Below are 16,900 nucleotides of genomic sequence, written 5' to 3' on the forward strand. Positions count from 1 at the left end.
TGAACGCATCAAAGCTTTGTGATTGGCCGGCGTGACCCCATGTGTCGGGGCGTGGCTGGTGGGCACTATTTCGCTGACGTTGTTGTCCGACCTTGTCAACAGGAGTGACAGTCCGCACACACACAAGACCGAAATTATGGCAGAAGCAAAAAAGGCCAAAATATATAATTTTCACTCCGAGTGGGAGGATGATTATTTGTGTATCTATTCCAATTCAAAGTCCATCTGTCTCATCTGCAATGCGAGCGTGACTTTATCGAAGAAGGGTAATTTAGGAGCGGCATTTCAAAACAGTGCACAAACGCTAGGAGACGGAATTCCCTCCTAATTCTGCCCTACGCTCCAAAAGGGGAGGGGCCTGAAAGGACAGCTAAATGCACAGCAGTCCATTTCCACCAGGCCCAACAACAAGAGCAAGGCTGCTACCAGAGCATCTTATCGGGTCAGTCACGTTCTTGCGAAACACATGAAGTCTTTCAAAGACGGCGAAGTTGTGAAAGAAGCATTCATGGAGGCTGCCGATGAGCTTTTTGGGGACAGTAAAAATAACAGTAGCATTTCAACAGGTTTTTGATAAAAACTCAAGTTAGATACCGTTATTAATCAGCTGTAAGTTTGAGTTTGTTTGAACGTATTCATTATAATTATTGTACAAAATGGTATAAGAATGCAAACTTAAATTGATTATAGTCTATTATCAATTCAGGTTAAGAAACTAGTGTTGCTTGCATCCTATTTTAAAGGCATTTATTTTTATACTCTACTAAAATGCAACAAAAAAAATTGTTTGATTCTATTAATTTTGTCTTATTTATTGCACTTTGGCAGCAGATTCCGGTGTAGCTTCAGATCTGAGTTGTCTTATTAGTAAGCCGAATGTATACTTTTGTAGCAACACTATTTTTATATAATGGCAAAGAAAGGGTTCAGAGTCTTTTCTTTTTTCCCTGTGTCATATGTGGCAGCACTGTTCAATGTTTCTTGAAAACATTACCCACTGTAGTATGTGACGTGTGAATAAACTCCAACTCTGTATCAACAACACTGTTGTGTAACTTCAGTTAAATACTTGTATGTGTGTAGATTAGAAAGAGGTAAGATAAAGGATCTGCAGTATTTTATGAAGTATTAATCGTACAAAGGTCAGTTTTATACAAGTAGAAGTGTGTATTTACCTGGTAGTAGGCTGTCAGTAATGGCTACGCCTCTCTATTTGGACTGGTAGATCTCGGCAGACTGGCAACTTTAAAAGTAGCTCTCGGTTCAAAAAAGGTTGGGCACCCCTGCTCTACACTATATTAAGTTAAAAAAATAACACTATATAATATGTATATTTTGTTTAGTTTTTATCTTGATGTCTCATGCTGTCTTTGTCTTCTAATGTATTGAGAACATGTTGCAAATAAGTGTGTGCACCTGAACATGTGATCTATAGATTTTTGTTTCTGTATCTAATGATCCATTTAAAAAATTGATCATTAAATCAGTAATGTCCTGTAACAACACAACTTTGTGTTGTTCAGCTGCACACCTGTCAGTTTCCTGCCACGTCTTCCTCAGCCGGTGGATGGGATTACTCTGCAGGGCGGACACGATGGCATACAGCGAGGAGAAGTTCTTCCTGGCTCGGCACTCCTGTTGAAAGCACACACAGATTAACGCACTCATTTGCATGCCCACACTTACACACACTCACTGTAACTGAGAACACCTGTGGTGTGGGTCTGGCTGGTATTGAGTTACTGTGTCAGCCTGAGGAGCTGAATAATGCATAGTGCTAAAGAGGTTTGTCCCATAAGAACCCTGCGGTGTGCTTAGGACGGCACTTTGGCAGCAAACCAGTGATACCTCGCTTTGCCAAAGAGGATGTTGGAGTGAGTGTGTGTATGTGATGACAAATGCAGTTTCCTACAGGAATACTGAAGAGAAGCAGTTTTTTATTCACAGGCAAAAATGCGTGGAGAGGAATACATCTCTTTAATATTTTTAAATAAACTGATTGTTGTGCACAATATCCACAAAGCTGTGACAGAACCCAGCTAATCCACATTACTCTTCTACTATACTGCAATTTGTAAGCAGATTTTAAAGCTTTACTTTTTGCTTAAAGGTCATACATCACATTGTTTGGACTCTTGTTCTTGTATGAACTAACAACTGGTCATGCTGAGAATATTTTCCTATTTTATTTCCTGGTTTATTTCCTGATTTCCAAGGTGTACTAGAAACTTCAAGTCTACTTCTAGTCTAACAAAGTTGCTGATTTTTTACAATCTTTCTTGTTGTCCTCAGCAAAGAAGTACCACAAGCTGCGGTCAAATAGTTTGTTATTTGCTGGCGCTCTGTCCAGAAGACGACCATACATGTGTTTTTAATAATGTGTTTTGCTCGCAGATATTAAAGTGAAAATACAGTCAGAGAAGAAACCAAGCTGACTGTGAACTTGTAACAGTGTGTGCATAGTCAGGGAGCTGAAAACAGGATTATGTTCAGGGGATTAAAGGGGGTTTAGTGAAGTAAAAATGCACAGTTGAAGATTTTGAAAGACTTGCAACCCCGACTGACATACTGCTAACAATTTCATTTAAAGACCAGCAACATTTCTTTTTTTAATTCTAGCCTGTAGAAATGGCATAAAATCCTGCATTTTCTAAGCTGTGACCTTCCCTTTTGTTCACACTGACCTCTGCCACGCTGATCCATTTCTCCAGCAGCCGGGCTCTCTGTTGGCTGCGCAGATTTGTGGGCCAAAGGCAGGATGCTAAAACCGCATTGGCCAGCTTGTTGAACTGTCGTATGGTGGCCCGGACAGACCAACAAACGCCTTCCCTGCCCTTCTTGTCCCTCTGAGACCACAGTGAGCCGAGGCAGTGGTACGGGACAAGACGGACAAACAGCTCCTGATAAGAGACAGCCTAGATCAATAAATACCAGCCTGTTTACCAAAAATCACATCAATCCATGTGACCCATACTATGAGGTCTTTCTGCTTAGATTTCCTGCTGACAGAGTTTGGGTTTATGTGGGTGGCACGATTTCTTGTTTGTGTTTGCAGCCAAGGCGGCTCATGTTCCTGTACTTTAATTCTGTGTTTTCTAAACAACTGCAGTTGCTGGTGTTAAAAGCACGATCGGCAAATCATTGACAACAGATGGAGAGGAAATACAGGAGGAACAATTTAAATGTATCCATATCAGATGATCAAAGTTCATCATAACACCAACCAGGATGTAGCAAAAGAGCAAGTTATGAAGGAAGAAATCGGACTGTACGAAACTACACATATTCATTCAAATTATATATCAAGCACATGAGAAAAGAGAAAATGTACCCAAGTCTTATAATGAGGATGAAAACCCTGAAGTATATTTGGGCATCATGTTGGTGAGATCCTTATGTAAATGAATATGTAAGCGAACCCAGCGAGCAATATAGGGATCAGCTAAATGTACTAGATAATTCCCATATAAAATATAAGTCAATAACATCATTTTTTTGATATCATTGGTCAATATTTTGATCCATCAGAAAGTTATAAGAGGACTCACAGTCTCTATTTTGGTGAGCTGCTCAGCGATCAGCGCTGCAGGAAATCCAAGGATGCATGTGGGTTCAAACTTGGAGGTGTCAGGAAGAGGGCTGGTGAAACCGCTCTGATCTGCAAAGAGTGAAGCTGTTCAATAAAATGGAGTTGATTCAGAGCATAACAAAAACCTGTTTGTGGGCCCCAGGTGTCTGTATTTTCCTTTATCAGAAATCAGAATCAGAAAAAGGTTTATTGCCAGGTAGGTTCGTACATACTAGGAATTTGACTTGATGTCATGGTGCATACATCAAATATTAGCAGCAAGAAACAGATTCTCTAAGAGTTTCTGTTGCTCTCATCCGTCACTGTGTCCAGTGTGGCTAATGGTGACTTTTTACTGAAGCTTAGTTATCTCAGGAACACCTGAGGATAAATATGAAATTTAAATGAGAAAATGTGTTTGTTATTGAGAGATAATGAGCTTATTCACTCATGACCTCGAGATTGCAGGATGAGAAAACAAGATTAAGAGTTAGTGTATTTGAACCTGTACTAAGACTGAGTAGTGCTTTGAACAAAATAATAATGCTAACATGATGTTTAGCATGTATAATGCTAACGATGTTCGGCATTTAGCTATGTTAGCAGGCTTACAATTTCTAATTAGCAATAAACAAAAAATACAGCAATTATTGCAAGCATGGCCACCTTTGGCTTTCAAAGCAGATTAGTGTCCAGAAAACTTAAGCAAAATGTTGGATTTTGTTAAGCAATTTTGTCTCTTTTCTTTAAGAAAGAAAGCCACAACCAGCCCATGTTGTAATTTGTTGTCTTTTGCAGCCTGGGATTTACGCTGAGCAGACAAGCATATTTCTACATGAAAACCTCCTCTAGTTTTAACTGGTGTTTATTTACGGACCTCTATGGGAGTCAGGGAGCAGGGCTTTCTCGCTGAGCTCCTCCGCGATCCTGAGGAGGCGAGCACGGAGGTCGGCTGCAGACGAGGAGTCCTGGGGGAAAAGGGGAGCGAGGCGCAGCAGGCGAGACGGCTCCCCCAAACTCTTAAAGTCTTCAGGATACTCAGAGAGCCACGTGCTGAACACCGTACACACCGCTCTGGAGGAATGAAGAAATTATTTTGAGGGATTTAGGGAATGCAATGCTAAAATGTATACGTCAACATCAGAAACATGATCGTCTTTTGTTTTTAAGCCTTGACCTGCAGACAGTTCAGAGTTCTGAAAACAAAAAGGTTCCTTATAACACTGCGCCGATAAATCAGATCATCAGCAAAGGAAATAAACATTTTAAAATCAATCCGAGAGTTTCCTTTGAAGAAAAATAATCTGTTCCTGTTTTAAATTCTGATTGCCAGAAGCAGAAAAACAAGCTGTTGCAGATTGGAATTGATATTGAGGTTGCCAATAAATCACATTCTCAAGGGGTTTAAAGTAGAAAAGCAGCTTAGAGATAAGTTTATAATTTAGTGGATATGTTGTAAGATAAAGATTGTGTTGGTTCTTACAGTCTATGTTAAAACTCAGAGTAAAGAGCTGGTAGAGAGTTTGCATTGCGTGTCTTCTGCTGATGTTCACTTGTTTTATTTAAATGGGTAATTCAAAAATATAATGAAACAATAAGGAGTAACTACTTTCATCATAGCTTTAGTTTTTAGAAGATGTATTTTTGGCATCGGTAGCTCCACACTTATATTTAAAGGGGACCTATTATGCAAAATGCACTTTTTGATGTCTTTTATTTATATGTGTCAGGGAACTCACAAAGTGTCCGAAAACAAAACCCTCTCTCTTTTCCTCCGTACCCATATCTAAAAAAAATAAAAGAAAGGGGGGTGCTAACAAGCAGATCCAGAATTTTCACTCCTATAACATCATTGGCGACATCCGGCCGACGTGACACGCCCCAACCTATCGTCTCCGGCACACGTGACACGTCCCAACCTATATTCTCCGGCACGCGTGACACGTCCCAACCTATTGTCTCCGTATACAGTCGCAGCTGTGTGTCTGTGTATTCAGCAGTCTGCAGGAGGCTTAGAGTAAAGTTGTTATATATATAATACATATAATCAATCAATCAATAGGATACGGCTGTAGTAGGCCTAGGGCCTTTTAGTCGTTCATAAATAAGTAGATCACTGTTCTTTATATACTATGGATGCTGGCAACAGTCACATAGTCCAAAGTGAAGGTGATGTTTGACCAGTAATAGTCTAAAATAATAAGCACTGTTACATTACATGTCATTTGTTAGACACTTTTATCCAAAGCGACTTACATACATTCAGTACTGTGGGCAATCCCCACAGGAGCAATTTGAGTGAAGTGTCTTGTCCATGGACACAACGACATACTGACTGCAGTGGGACTCGAACTTGCTACCCCCTGATTCGAAGTGCAGCACACTATCCACTGAGCCACAGCTTCCCACCCCCCCTGTTCTAGCGGTAAACACTAAAAGAACATGTCGAGCTATGTGCAGTATCAGAAACAATGCGCGACGTGTGGAGTAATGTGTGAGTGTGTTTACATTAGCAAGCATGCTAACATTCAGAGCTAACGCTGTAGGCTACTGGAGAGAATATGTGTAACGTAATGTCCTTGTGCTAAACCCTGCAAGAGAGAAAGGTTTGAGCTCCATACTGTTTCAGAAATAAAGCTTGAAGTGGTTCGGAGCATAACATGGCATTTAATCACTGCAGGGTTTAGCTGAGAAATCTCTCTCGAGCAGTAGCAGGGGAAAGCTGCGTGACGCTACAAAGGGGCGTCAACATACAGCATATCACAGTAAACGTTGCTAAAATATTTTGAGTAGCCTTCATAAACTCACCTGTTGAAGGATTGTCTTATGTGACTCCTCTCAGTTTCCCCAGGTGGGTTCTCCAATCTGTTAGTGAAGCAGAAAGAGAACATGAGGAAACATAACAATTAATCAACTTCAAATGTGCGCATCTGCTATGTCATAAATAATGCTTTGTGATACATTTATTTATGGCTTGTTTTTCTCAAGTTGCTTTTTCTCCAAGGCATTATCATGATCAGGTAACACTCTGCCAGGAGTCAAATCTCTCCTGTGTGTTGCGTCTTCAGAAAAACTTTCCAAACAGCTGTTTCATGCAAACGTCTCCATTATTTAATAACAGACTTTATAACAGAACAAGCCTTCACTAGGGTTTTGCTGAATTATCTTGCAGTTTTTTTAACTGGCACATGGTGCTTCCTCAACTGTGGAAGTGTCTCTAAATTAAATTAAACAATTAATCTAGCTACTGCTGTTTATATAAGAGCTTGACAAATAGCAAAGCTAAACTAACATCTGTTTATTTTTGTGCAAATTGGAAATTAGATGTAGGTTACAGTGGATTGATCACCCAGTTGGCAGACTCTAATGTAACCATTTATCTGTGCTATTAAGCAGTGTGACTACAAAGACGGCAATGTCTGTTGGTTGGTCGACCACTCAATCAATACACCAACACAATTGAAATATCTTTAAAACTACTTGGTGTATCTCAACTTCTACAACATCGATTGAAACAATATATTGTGCAGATGTGCATGGTTTCCAGAATATATATCGGACTGATGTATCTTCTCGCGCCACAAAAAAGTTGCCATTTACACTGAGAAAGCATTTTCATTAATGGTCATTAGCTAATCTTAGCATTCGAACATGTTAACACTTTGTTTGCATTGTCACAGCGAGCATGTTAGCATGGTAGCTTTAATCACAGAGCCTCACAGAGCAGCTAGCATGGATATCGACTAGTCTTGTGAATATGCAACAAATATTTAAGACATGTTTGGTGCTAAAGCTACATTACACCTAGCTAAGATGGTATATTAAAACATTATACCTGATAACATTGTTAGCATTGTCATAGCGAATTTCCATTACCCTTTGTTAGCATGTTAACACTGTCTCAAATCAGAGTTGCTAGCATGGCTGAAGACTGTCATTTTGTAATGTTCCCAGTTTAGCAAGAGAAAAGTAAACAAAAAAAAGGATTGAACCCAAAATCGACTACCGTGCGTGCGCTTATCGATCGTGCCGACTGTGCGTGCTCGGTTTCGTTCAACACTACTGTCAGGTTGGTGGCGTGTGACTTGTAGCCTCTAACCTGCTATGCACCTCTGGTTTTCCCATAAAAAGAAGACAATGTCAACAACATTTTAGCTGGTTTGACGAGAGGTTGGTTGAGGACATTTCCCTTTAAGACCGTTATAACCATAATAATACAATGAATTCGTCAATACAAAGACACATGGGCCCTTTCTCATTTCATCAAATCCCCCTCCTCGACTCCTCGGTCCTCCGGTAGTGACCCGGAAATGAATTTCAGCGCGCCATGTTGAAGGACATCTAATTTCTCTAAATGCACTTCGAGGACCGAGGATCGAGCGTCGAGGAGGCTCTCTGGAGGAGCTCTAACCGAGGATACACTGATGGGTCCTCCACGGTCCTCCACGGCTCCTTCGTGGATGCATTTCCGGCAACAGAGATGTTTCAAAGAGTCGTGACGCACGGCCGGACTTATCTCAGCCAATGACATCTCTGCATGCATCCCCTGGATATTATTTTATTAACTGCTTTCATCGCGACTGATTGATTGATTGATTGCAAAGTTTATTAACAGCTTGTATATTGGGTACAGTACAGTACAGCTCAAAACATACAATTGTTAAGGGGATGCAGACCAGAGAAAGACTTTCGTCTTGTTTACATCAGGGTCCCCCATTTCCAATTCATCATGTCATATAAGACATATAAGGCTTATTTACAATTTACATACAGGTGGTTTTTTTACATACAGATTGCTTATTTATAATTTTCATTTTAGATTTCGTTCTAATACATCCTACATCCGACGCGATGTTTACAGAGAGAACAGCTGTGAGGTCCGTGCAGAAAGCAGAGCAGTGTGTATAATATATATCACTCAGTATAACAGTATAACTGGTTTTCTAAAACCATTTAGTGCTTCACATAATAAAATACACAACGGCTGTAGCCTGTGTTAGGAACTGTATGTGCGTGTGTGTGGTGTAGGTGTGTGTGGTACAGTGTGTGCGTAGATGCAGCGGACAGACAGGTCTCAGTTGGTTTGGTGTCCTCTGCTTACTTTTAATACTTGTAAATAAAACTTTTGGCCCGTAATTTATATTCCTCATTGTAGCGACCAGAGAGGGGAGAGTGGGGGTGTGTGTGTTTGTCCGCATCTGTTATTGTCTCATTATACCACACTGTGAATGAATTAAAAGTAAATATAAGTCGTCATGAACACATCTGTCCATCGACAGAGGGCTGCTGTGCCTCCTATCATCATTAATGGACGTCTCTTTAAAATGACCGCTCAGAGGAGAGGAGTTCTCATCTCTCTAACCGCCTGCTGCTTCCCCTCCTCTCTCCTCGGTTCCCCTCCTCGGCTCCTCGGCTCGCATCTCCTGTGGGCGGGACTAAGTATCGAGGATAAGAGTTGAGGAGGGGAGTTAGAGAAATGAGAAAGGGCCATGGTGTTAAACTGCTGGCTAACAACGTAACGTACAATTCAGATTGGCCATTGCGCATGCGTAGAACCGAGTGATCGCTGACGCGCAATCCGGAAAGTTATTTTTCCCTGTCATTTTAAAAACTCTACCAGAAACCTATATTATTTTACCAGAGCAAAACAACATGCCGTTGAGATTACATTTGTGTCCCCTACCTGTCAGTGAGGATGTCCAGCACTCTGCCTGTGCAGGAAAAGGATCGATAAGTGGAGAGGAAGATTGTGATGAAGGAGGAGTCTCCCATAGCAAAGGAGTGAAGGAGGTGGAGCACCAGCTTCTCTTCTGTCCCTGCTTTCACACACTGGGAGCGAGACACCGCTGACTGGAGGAGGAGAAATAATAAAGTAAGTTAAGTGTTACAACAAATAAGATACTTATTTAACCCCTTGGCTCAATTCAGTTACACGTGACTCACCATCACACTGTTGGGGGTGCCATGCTGCTGTTTCACCACCACTGTGTATATCACTCCATCTTCCTCTTCCTCAACCACAGTGGACTGTAGAGCAGTGAAACCAGATTAAAGCAGTGTTGTTGTTGTGTGGCAAAGAGTGTATCAATTAACACAGTGGATTCTGATAAGGATACTGGAATTGTGAGGAATTGCATTGTGTGGGTCAACATCTAGATGGTTTCTTACTCCTGGTACTGATTCCACATACTAAATGTAATCATGTCATTTTACTGAACTAAACAGATGTACACCTTGACAAGTATAATCCGTTCTACATGAGACACACAATATCCATGTAGAAAAAAGAGCATAAAATCAAGCTGCTTTGAACTAATTTCTAACACGCTACATGGAGCTCTAATGATCCTGTTTTAGCCTGGAGGAAAGTCCCTGACACAGTTACCCTATTTATACTTGTACTGGCTCACAGGCACCTTATGTTGGACATGTTACATGCACAACACATACTGGCCTTACCAGATCCAGAGGACAGTACCAGGTGGTCTTCATTGGTGAGGGATCTGCCTAGAAAACCAAACAAAACACAAGCTTAACTTATTTGTCATATGAGGAAAAGGTTTGGTTCCAAACAAGCAAATCAGCAGTAAAGCAACACATCATATAATCATTAAGTGTATAGCCTGAGGCTGTGGTTGGTTGGCTTACTCACTTACTTAATTCTGACCCATATACTGCATAATTTATGATTTAAATGGTACGATGATGCAGAAACTACAAATGTATGTTAGTATATCACAAGAAATGTTGAAAAGTTTTGAAGAAAATAATTTAGCAGGTGGACACATGTGCATCACTTATGTTAATTTTGAAGAAGCTGAATAATGCTAAGATTCCACAGTCCCCAAATATGACTTTCTGTTTACATTTTGTGCGCAAAAGAGAACACATATTGTGTTACAGGACAGTATTGGCTCTGTATGCACAATATGCAAAGATTCAGATTTTAATTATAAAGTCTAACAAATCCCACACATGTAAAGCATTTATAAGCCACAACAACTTTCACATAATTTCAGATATTATATTGAACATTATATTGAACCTTGGTTAAATAAATAAACTAACATTAGGCTGGTTAATCAGAGTTTACATTATGAATTCAATAAAAAAATATATCTAGATTATCTTCCAATTTAGTTTGCCTTGTTGGTGATAGCCATCAGGTATCAATCCCACAGAGACCAGAAAATTCCCCAGATTACGCAATTATAAGTAAAATGGATGCTAATTAATAACAATCACTCATACATGATTCAGTGAAGCTTAATATGAACCCTTTGTGCAGCCTAAAAAAACACTTCAAAGGCCTGTGGTCAGGTACAATTATTAAGAATTTGTCTTGGCAGTATTAGTGCCCAGTCTTAACAACTATGTTGACAGTGACACGTGCAGTTATTGGATCCTGAGGCCTAAGGCCCCGTCCACACGGACACGAAACGGGTTGTATCGGCTACAGTTCTCTAACGGAACTGTGGAAATGGAGCCCTCAAACGGTAACGGGTCCCAAAGTGGGTAGATCTGCGGACGAAACGCTCTGCGGGGCCTAACGGCTCCGTGTGTGCGTCCTATACGATCATTTCCTGATAACGATGAAGCCATAGCCCCACCTCTGCTGCTCACTGCTGTAGCATGGTCAGTAGCTACTGACCATGCTACAGATGTTAGTGCAAAATCTACAGCTCCTCTACCACAACCATCAGCAACAAGTGGACATGGAGAACTACATGAACTACATGTTGCTAAATTCACCGCAGAGAATAAACAGAAGGGCAACCAGGCAACCATGGCAACCATGCTCAGGGGGTCTTCTTTTGGTGTGTTTTGTGGCACCACTTACAGGCCCGGCATATGTACTACAGTGTCTCCAGCAGGTCGAGCGGTCTAGTGTGGACGGACGGACACGTTTCTTGAGCCGATACCGTGTGGACGGAAGACTTTTTTGATATCGAATTCGGTTAGTTTTCGTCTCTGTGTAGATGCAGTCTAAGTCATGTCGCAGGTGGCCGATGACTCCTAGCACTTTAATAATAAGAAGAAGTGTGAGAAATACAGTAGCACTGCAGAGACATTTCAATAATGCCAAAACAGCCAAAGAGACAAAGCCAGAGACAAACAAACCTGCTTTTGCTGACATTTATTAGTGAAATATGGTGAATATATCTTTAAAACCCAGTGATAGTGAATATATTTAGTTGAGGTCTGTATAGTTAAGTACAGTTTACAGTATTTTTACAGAGTATTCATATACAACTTTATACCTCTTCTCTACATTCCAGAGACAAATATGGTACTTATTACAGATGTTCCTTATGTTGTTTATCTTTTACTTAATACATTAAACAAAGCACATGACTGGCTATTACAACACAACATTTTGTTTGGATAACCAAAGGTTCCTTCACCTTTTTTGCCTGCGACTTCTTAGAAAAACAGTGTGTAATGTTTTGAGTGTGCATGAATTATAAGCATTTCTACCAGACACATTTTCCCTCTAGTGTTTCGGAGTTCCAGAAATCAGCTTTTGTGTTTCTCAGATGATACAGGCATGTTTTACTCGTTCATATATTCCAAGTTATTTAGATGTAGTTGTTGTCTGTGTTAGTTCTTATGCTAAGAGAACTGTCAACACATTTCAGAATAAGGGTCTTGTGTTGTTGTTGTTGTCGGAGGTGGGTGTGGCTGAGCCTTTTGTTTACATCAAATTGACCGATGCATTTTAGAAATCCATCGATCACTATCACTTTACACATCGTCTGGCAGTGACGCGTTCGCATCGGTGACTTTTTCCATCATAGAAAATGCATGAGCAAGACACAGTGAAGTCATACTGGTTGTCTGGCAACATTTTCCAGCTGTTCGTACGTCGTCATTAGTCAACAGTTTTGATCTACAAAAACACATGAGCAACACCTTGGAAACTACACCCAAAGCACAACATGTTATAAAACCTTCTGACTGATAAGTATTCCGCTCATAAAGAGGAAAAGTCATGACCTGACCAGTTTGATTTTCATCTATGTAACCAAGGCGGACATGTACGCTTTCTTTCATGCAAAGTCCGTCACAGAATGAGCCAAGAAACATATTCATGCAGTAAGCAGGAGGACCATCTTTTATGTTAAGTCGAATTAGCTGTAATAAGCGTTTGTTCACCCCTATTAGCCTATCTCAAATTGCCTTGGCTTGACATGGTCGAAGGTCAAAATTCCAAGCAGGCGCTCCTTTAATTCAGAAAGGATCCTACTGCACTCATTAATCCGTGTATCAAACCTGTTTTTCTACCTGCTATCGCTGCTTGCTTCTACACAAATCTGCATGCAATTCTATCTTTCCAATGAAATCACCTCAAGCTCAGAAAGACTGAAAAAAGAATTGGACACACAAGTTACCTTTCCCTCTGCAAGTCCAGACAGGTAGCAATCCCTAATCTTCCTGGAAATCTTCAGGAGGAAGGTATGAATCGATTTTTCATTCTCTCCATTTTCTCTCATCTGTTGCTCCCACTTCCTTCTCTCTCTCTTTCTGAATTCGACCGCCGTTTTTTTTACCTGTCAGTCGACCTAGATCTGTGTGTTTATGTCTTTACTGTTTGCCTCTCAATGCCTTGTGGTTCTATATCACAAAGACACACCTGAAGCAGGAGCTAAGTCCTGCCCCCGCTAGCCTGCATCACCTAGGCACACCCATTAAACACACACACACAGACACACACACTACAAACACAGATAGGGATATGTTGGTGTTGATAGCACAACACACATTTTTTGTTTCTTTTTACACCAATTGACAGACAAATTGCTCACACAAATGCAGACCCTCATCAAATAGACACATACGTCATACGCAGAAGCCCTGAAGCTATTTCCAGAACAATACCCCCTCTCTTTGAGTCTCTCTCCTGCTCTCTTTGTCTTTCTATATGACCTTCCCATACAGATAAACCAGTTTGACTGAGTATCCTGTTCAATACAACACAAAGCAAAACAACAATGAACTGAGAAGGCTTCATACTTTAATCTAAAGCCTGGCCTGCTTTTGAGCAGTAAGAGGCTTGTAGCCTTTAAAAGGTAATAAATGTTCAGATGGCCACTGAACCAGAAAGCAAGCTGTGTTTATTTAAGGGGCTAATGACATTGCAGAGCGATGTTAACTAGGTGGAGACTTTCACAGCTCTGTCTGTGTTTCAACTGAAAATTAGGTTGTATTGAACTGTGAGACGTCTAACAACAGAAACGTTTCTAAAACCAAAAACATGTGCTTAAAGCGCCAAAATGCTCAATGGAGCTGCAGAGTCTGGTGATAATTCTCTAAAACCTTGTCACTATGTGCAACACTTTCATTACTTTTCTCCTTTAGCCAATGTTTATAAAAAATATTAATTAGTACAGCCTTACGTACAATAGAACTGCAATCCTCCAGATGGATGTGTGCTTAGTTTAGTCTCGGCCTAAAGTGCTTGTGAGAAGTGTTTAAATATGCACAAAATATGTGTGAAAAATAATTAAATAAAAAACCCACAAAATATCGTATTTTTCAAACTACTCCACAGGTAGTAAGTGGCGCCAAAAGTCTGCTACCCTGCATTAGTCATCCTAAAAAGCTAGACCACACACAAAGTGAATTGTATTTACTCTGACTTAAAACCTTTGCAAAGTCTGACATCACCATCTCCAGTTATTAAACTCTCTACTCAACACATGTAAGAGCTTTATTTATTTTAAGAACTTATAGAAACTCTTTGATACAATGCACACTAACAATTTCAAATGTACTTAGCCATGAAACATAAAATATGGATGTGCAGACACAAGACAAATAAGAACGCTATTTCCTTGAATTAAAATCTCAGACAAGAGACCCTTTGATACACAACATGGGTCAAAAGTGACCCAAGTGAGTTTTAATTGTAAATATCTTTGCAACAAATTACTTTAATAATTCAGAATTCCAGGTATTCCTCAATGAACTTGTTTTTGATCATCACACATTCTTACTTTCATTTTTCCTTTCTTACTTTTTGAATAAAAATCATTTTTGTATCACTACCCTTCTTAGGGACAACATGGGTCGAAAATGACCCGTATTAACCTACAATGTTATTTCATGCACTGGTGAGTGTTTCTTAGCTATATCTTTGGAAATGAATTGATTTAATCATTTAATATTCCAAGTATTCATTAAATGTCTTGTTTTTGATCACCGCACATCATTATTTTCATTCTCCCTTTCTTAATTTATGAACTAAAAGGTTATCAGGTTTACATACATGGGTCAAAAAGTGTGATAAAAAAAGACATACTATAATAAGTATTTAGTTATATATAATTATTTGACAGTGATTTGGACCAAGCATGTATTCACTAAGGAATTTGATAGAAAGCTTTTATTTGTAAATGATTGCAGTTAGGAACATGTTTACCGTGGACAACTTTTCACATGCCAAACTTGTCACAACTCAACAGGCTGCTTTTGCACTTCTTCTACTTAAGAAGATATCTGATAACTTGTGAAAGACAACAGTCCATCATATTTTAACATTACCTGACCTTGTCATCCATTACTAGTGAGGAAGAGACTTCATATCTATGTCAAATTACACAGAAGGAACTGGCCAAATGCTGCTAGTGTAAGATATTATTATATATCGCAACATTACAATGGACAACTTCTTCACCAGTATCCCTCTGGCTGAGAAGCTCCTTGAGAAGAACCTGACCATTGTGGGGACTCTTCCCCAGAACAATGCTGAGGAGCATAGTGCGTAAAAGTGGCCAAAGCTCTGCTGACTCAATCACTGCAGAGTTCCAGCTCGGGCATTAATATCAGCACCAAAACTGTGCGTTGGGATGAACTAGAATAGAGAGCCAGGCCCTCTCGTCCAACATCAGTGTCTGACCTCACAAATGCTCTTCTGGATGAATGGGCAAAAGTTCCCACAGACAGACTCCAAAATCTTGTAGAAAGCCTTCCCAGAAGAGTGCAAGCTGTTATAGCTGCAAAGGGGGGACCAACTTCATATTAATGCCTAAGAATTTGGAATGGGATGTCATAAAAGCTCCTGTAAGTGTAATGTGTTGATGGCCCAATACTTGTGTCTATATAGTGAATAAAGAGACGCATGGATGGCACGCCCCACCTCCAAAAGCACATTACAGGGGCAATGGAAAGATGTGGGCTAAAAAGACCAAACACACACACCACCCAGCCACATATTGTTTGGTCCAAATCACTGATAAAATAATTATTTTTAATACAATTATTATTATAGTATGTTTTTTTAAATCATTGTTATCACACTTTCACACATGGGTCATTTTTTACCCATGTGTGCAAACCTGATGTATTAATACAACAACTATTTTAGTTCCTACATTTTGAAAGGTTGATAGAAAATAATGATGTGTGGTGATCAAAAACAAGATATTTAATGAATACTTGGAATATGAAATGATTAAATAAATGGATTTCCAAAAGTATAGCTAAGAAAGCTCAGCCATGCATGAAATAACGTTGTAGGTCAATACGGGTCATTTTTTACCCATGTTGTCCCTTAGAAGGGGTTTGCATAGCTTGTGCATGAAAGGGTTAAAGAGTCTTGCTAAGCTAAAAAGGACTTGCAAAGAGGCTTAAAATATAGATTATATATGTAAAATGGTAAAAAGTTTCCCCCCAATGTATTGTCTTACGGCTTAAAAAAGTGTGAAAATGATTTAAAGCTTCCACTGATCCTGTGGGCCTTTACATCACAAACACAAAGAGAACTCAACCTTTGCTCTGTTTCCTTATTCCAGAAAGAAGTGATGAGATACTTGGGTCAGAGGAACCAGCCTTTCTGTGGAGGAACTTTTCAAAGCGGTATAGATGTATGTAATTTGGAGTTCAGCTGCCTCGTAGGCTGCTAGATAAGCAGCATGATTATAGGCCACAGTGGTGGGTGGCATGATGGGTTGTGGTGCGTACAAAATAACCCTGCAGCTGTTATTTAGTTGTTTTTAAGTATTATCAAAACCAATATTGATTCTTCCCACATGTACCATTGTTATTGCTATATGTGAGACTTTGTTTATGTTCTTTTCAAAGATAGGACCTTGTCTCAAGGCCCTAAGCTCCCCTTTTTTTCTTCAAGTCCCCCACCCCCATCAGCATGCAGGAAGTACATAATAAGTGGAGACAAACACAGGAAGCAGGACGTGCTGTCGTGTTGTGAAGCTATTTTTTTCCCCTCTCCTTCTATCACAAGCCGAGGCTGCGTCAACCTCTCCTCCTCAACAACTACGCCAGTTATTGGACGGCACCAGAAAAGCAGTGGGCAGGAAGCAGACTCTCCAT

General features: G+C 40.0%; 2 protein-coding genes across 4 annotated transcripts in view; one reads left to right on the forward strand and one right to left on the reverse strand.

Annotated features, from left to right (window-relative positions):
• Positions 1-16,900, reverse strand: part of rgl2 (ral guanine nucleotide dissociation stimulator-like 2) — a 30,037-nt gene that overhangs the window by 8,315 nt on the left and 4,822 nt on the right. The window contains exons 1-9 of one of the 3 annotated variants that reach the window (XM_034211364.1): positions 12,961-13,195; positions 10,028-10,075; positions 9,512-9,595; positions 9,252-9,418; positions 6,377-6,433; positions 4,446-4,642; positions 3,549-3,658; positions 2,685-2,900; positions 1,532-1,635 (exon numbers count right to left, since the gene is read on the reverse strand). In XM_034211364.1, the coding sequence (XP_034067255.1) occupies positions 1,532-1,635; positions 2,685-2,900; positions 3,549-3,658; positions 4,446-4,642; positions 6,377-6,433; positions 9,252-9,418; positions 9,512-9,595; positions 10,028-10,075; positions 12,961-13,062 (1,085 nt within the window). In that variant the 5' untranslated portion in view covers positions 13,063-13,195. Of the gene's footprint in view, positions 1-1,531; positions 1,636-2,684; positions 2,901-3,548; positions 3,659-4,445; positions 4,643-6,376; positions 6,434-7,403; positions 7,457-9,251; positions 9,419-9,511; positions 9,596-10,027; positions 10,076-12,960; positions 13,196-16,900 lie in introns of those variants that run through there. The other 2 variants (XM_034211363.1, XM_034211365.1) reach the window with 2 other exon arrangements.
• The window catches only part of phf1 (PHD finger protein 1), a 30,271-nt gene continuing 22,684 nt past the window's right edge, over positions 9,314-16,900 (forward strand). Inside the window, exon 1 of the mRNA XM_034211367.1 lies at positions 9,314-9,440. The gene's annotated coding sequence lies outside the window, so the exon portion shown is untranslated. The remainder of the gene's footprint in view (positions 9,441-16,900) is intronic.

This window comes from Gymnodraco acuticeps, unplaced genomic scaffold, assembly GCF_902827175.1.
Source record: "Gymnodraco acuticeps unplaced genomic scaffold, fGymAcu1.1, whole genome shotgun sequence".
NCBI classification, from domain to species: Eukaryota; Metazoa; Chordata; class Actinopteri; order Perciformes; family Bathydraconidae; genus Gymnodraco; species Gymnodraco acuticeps.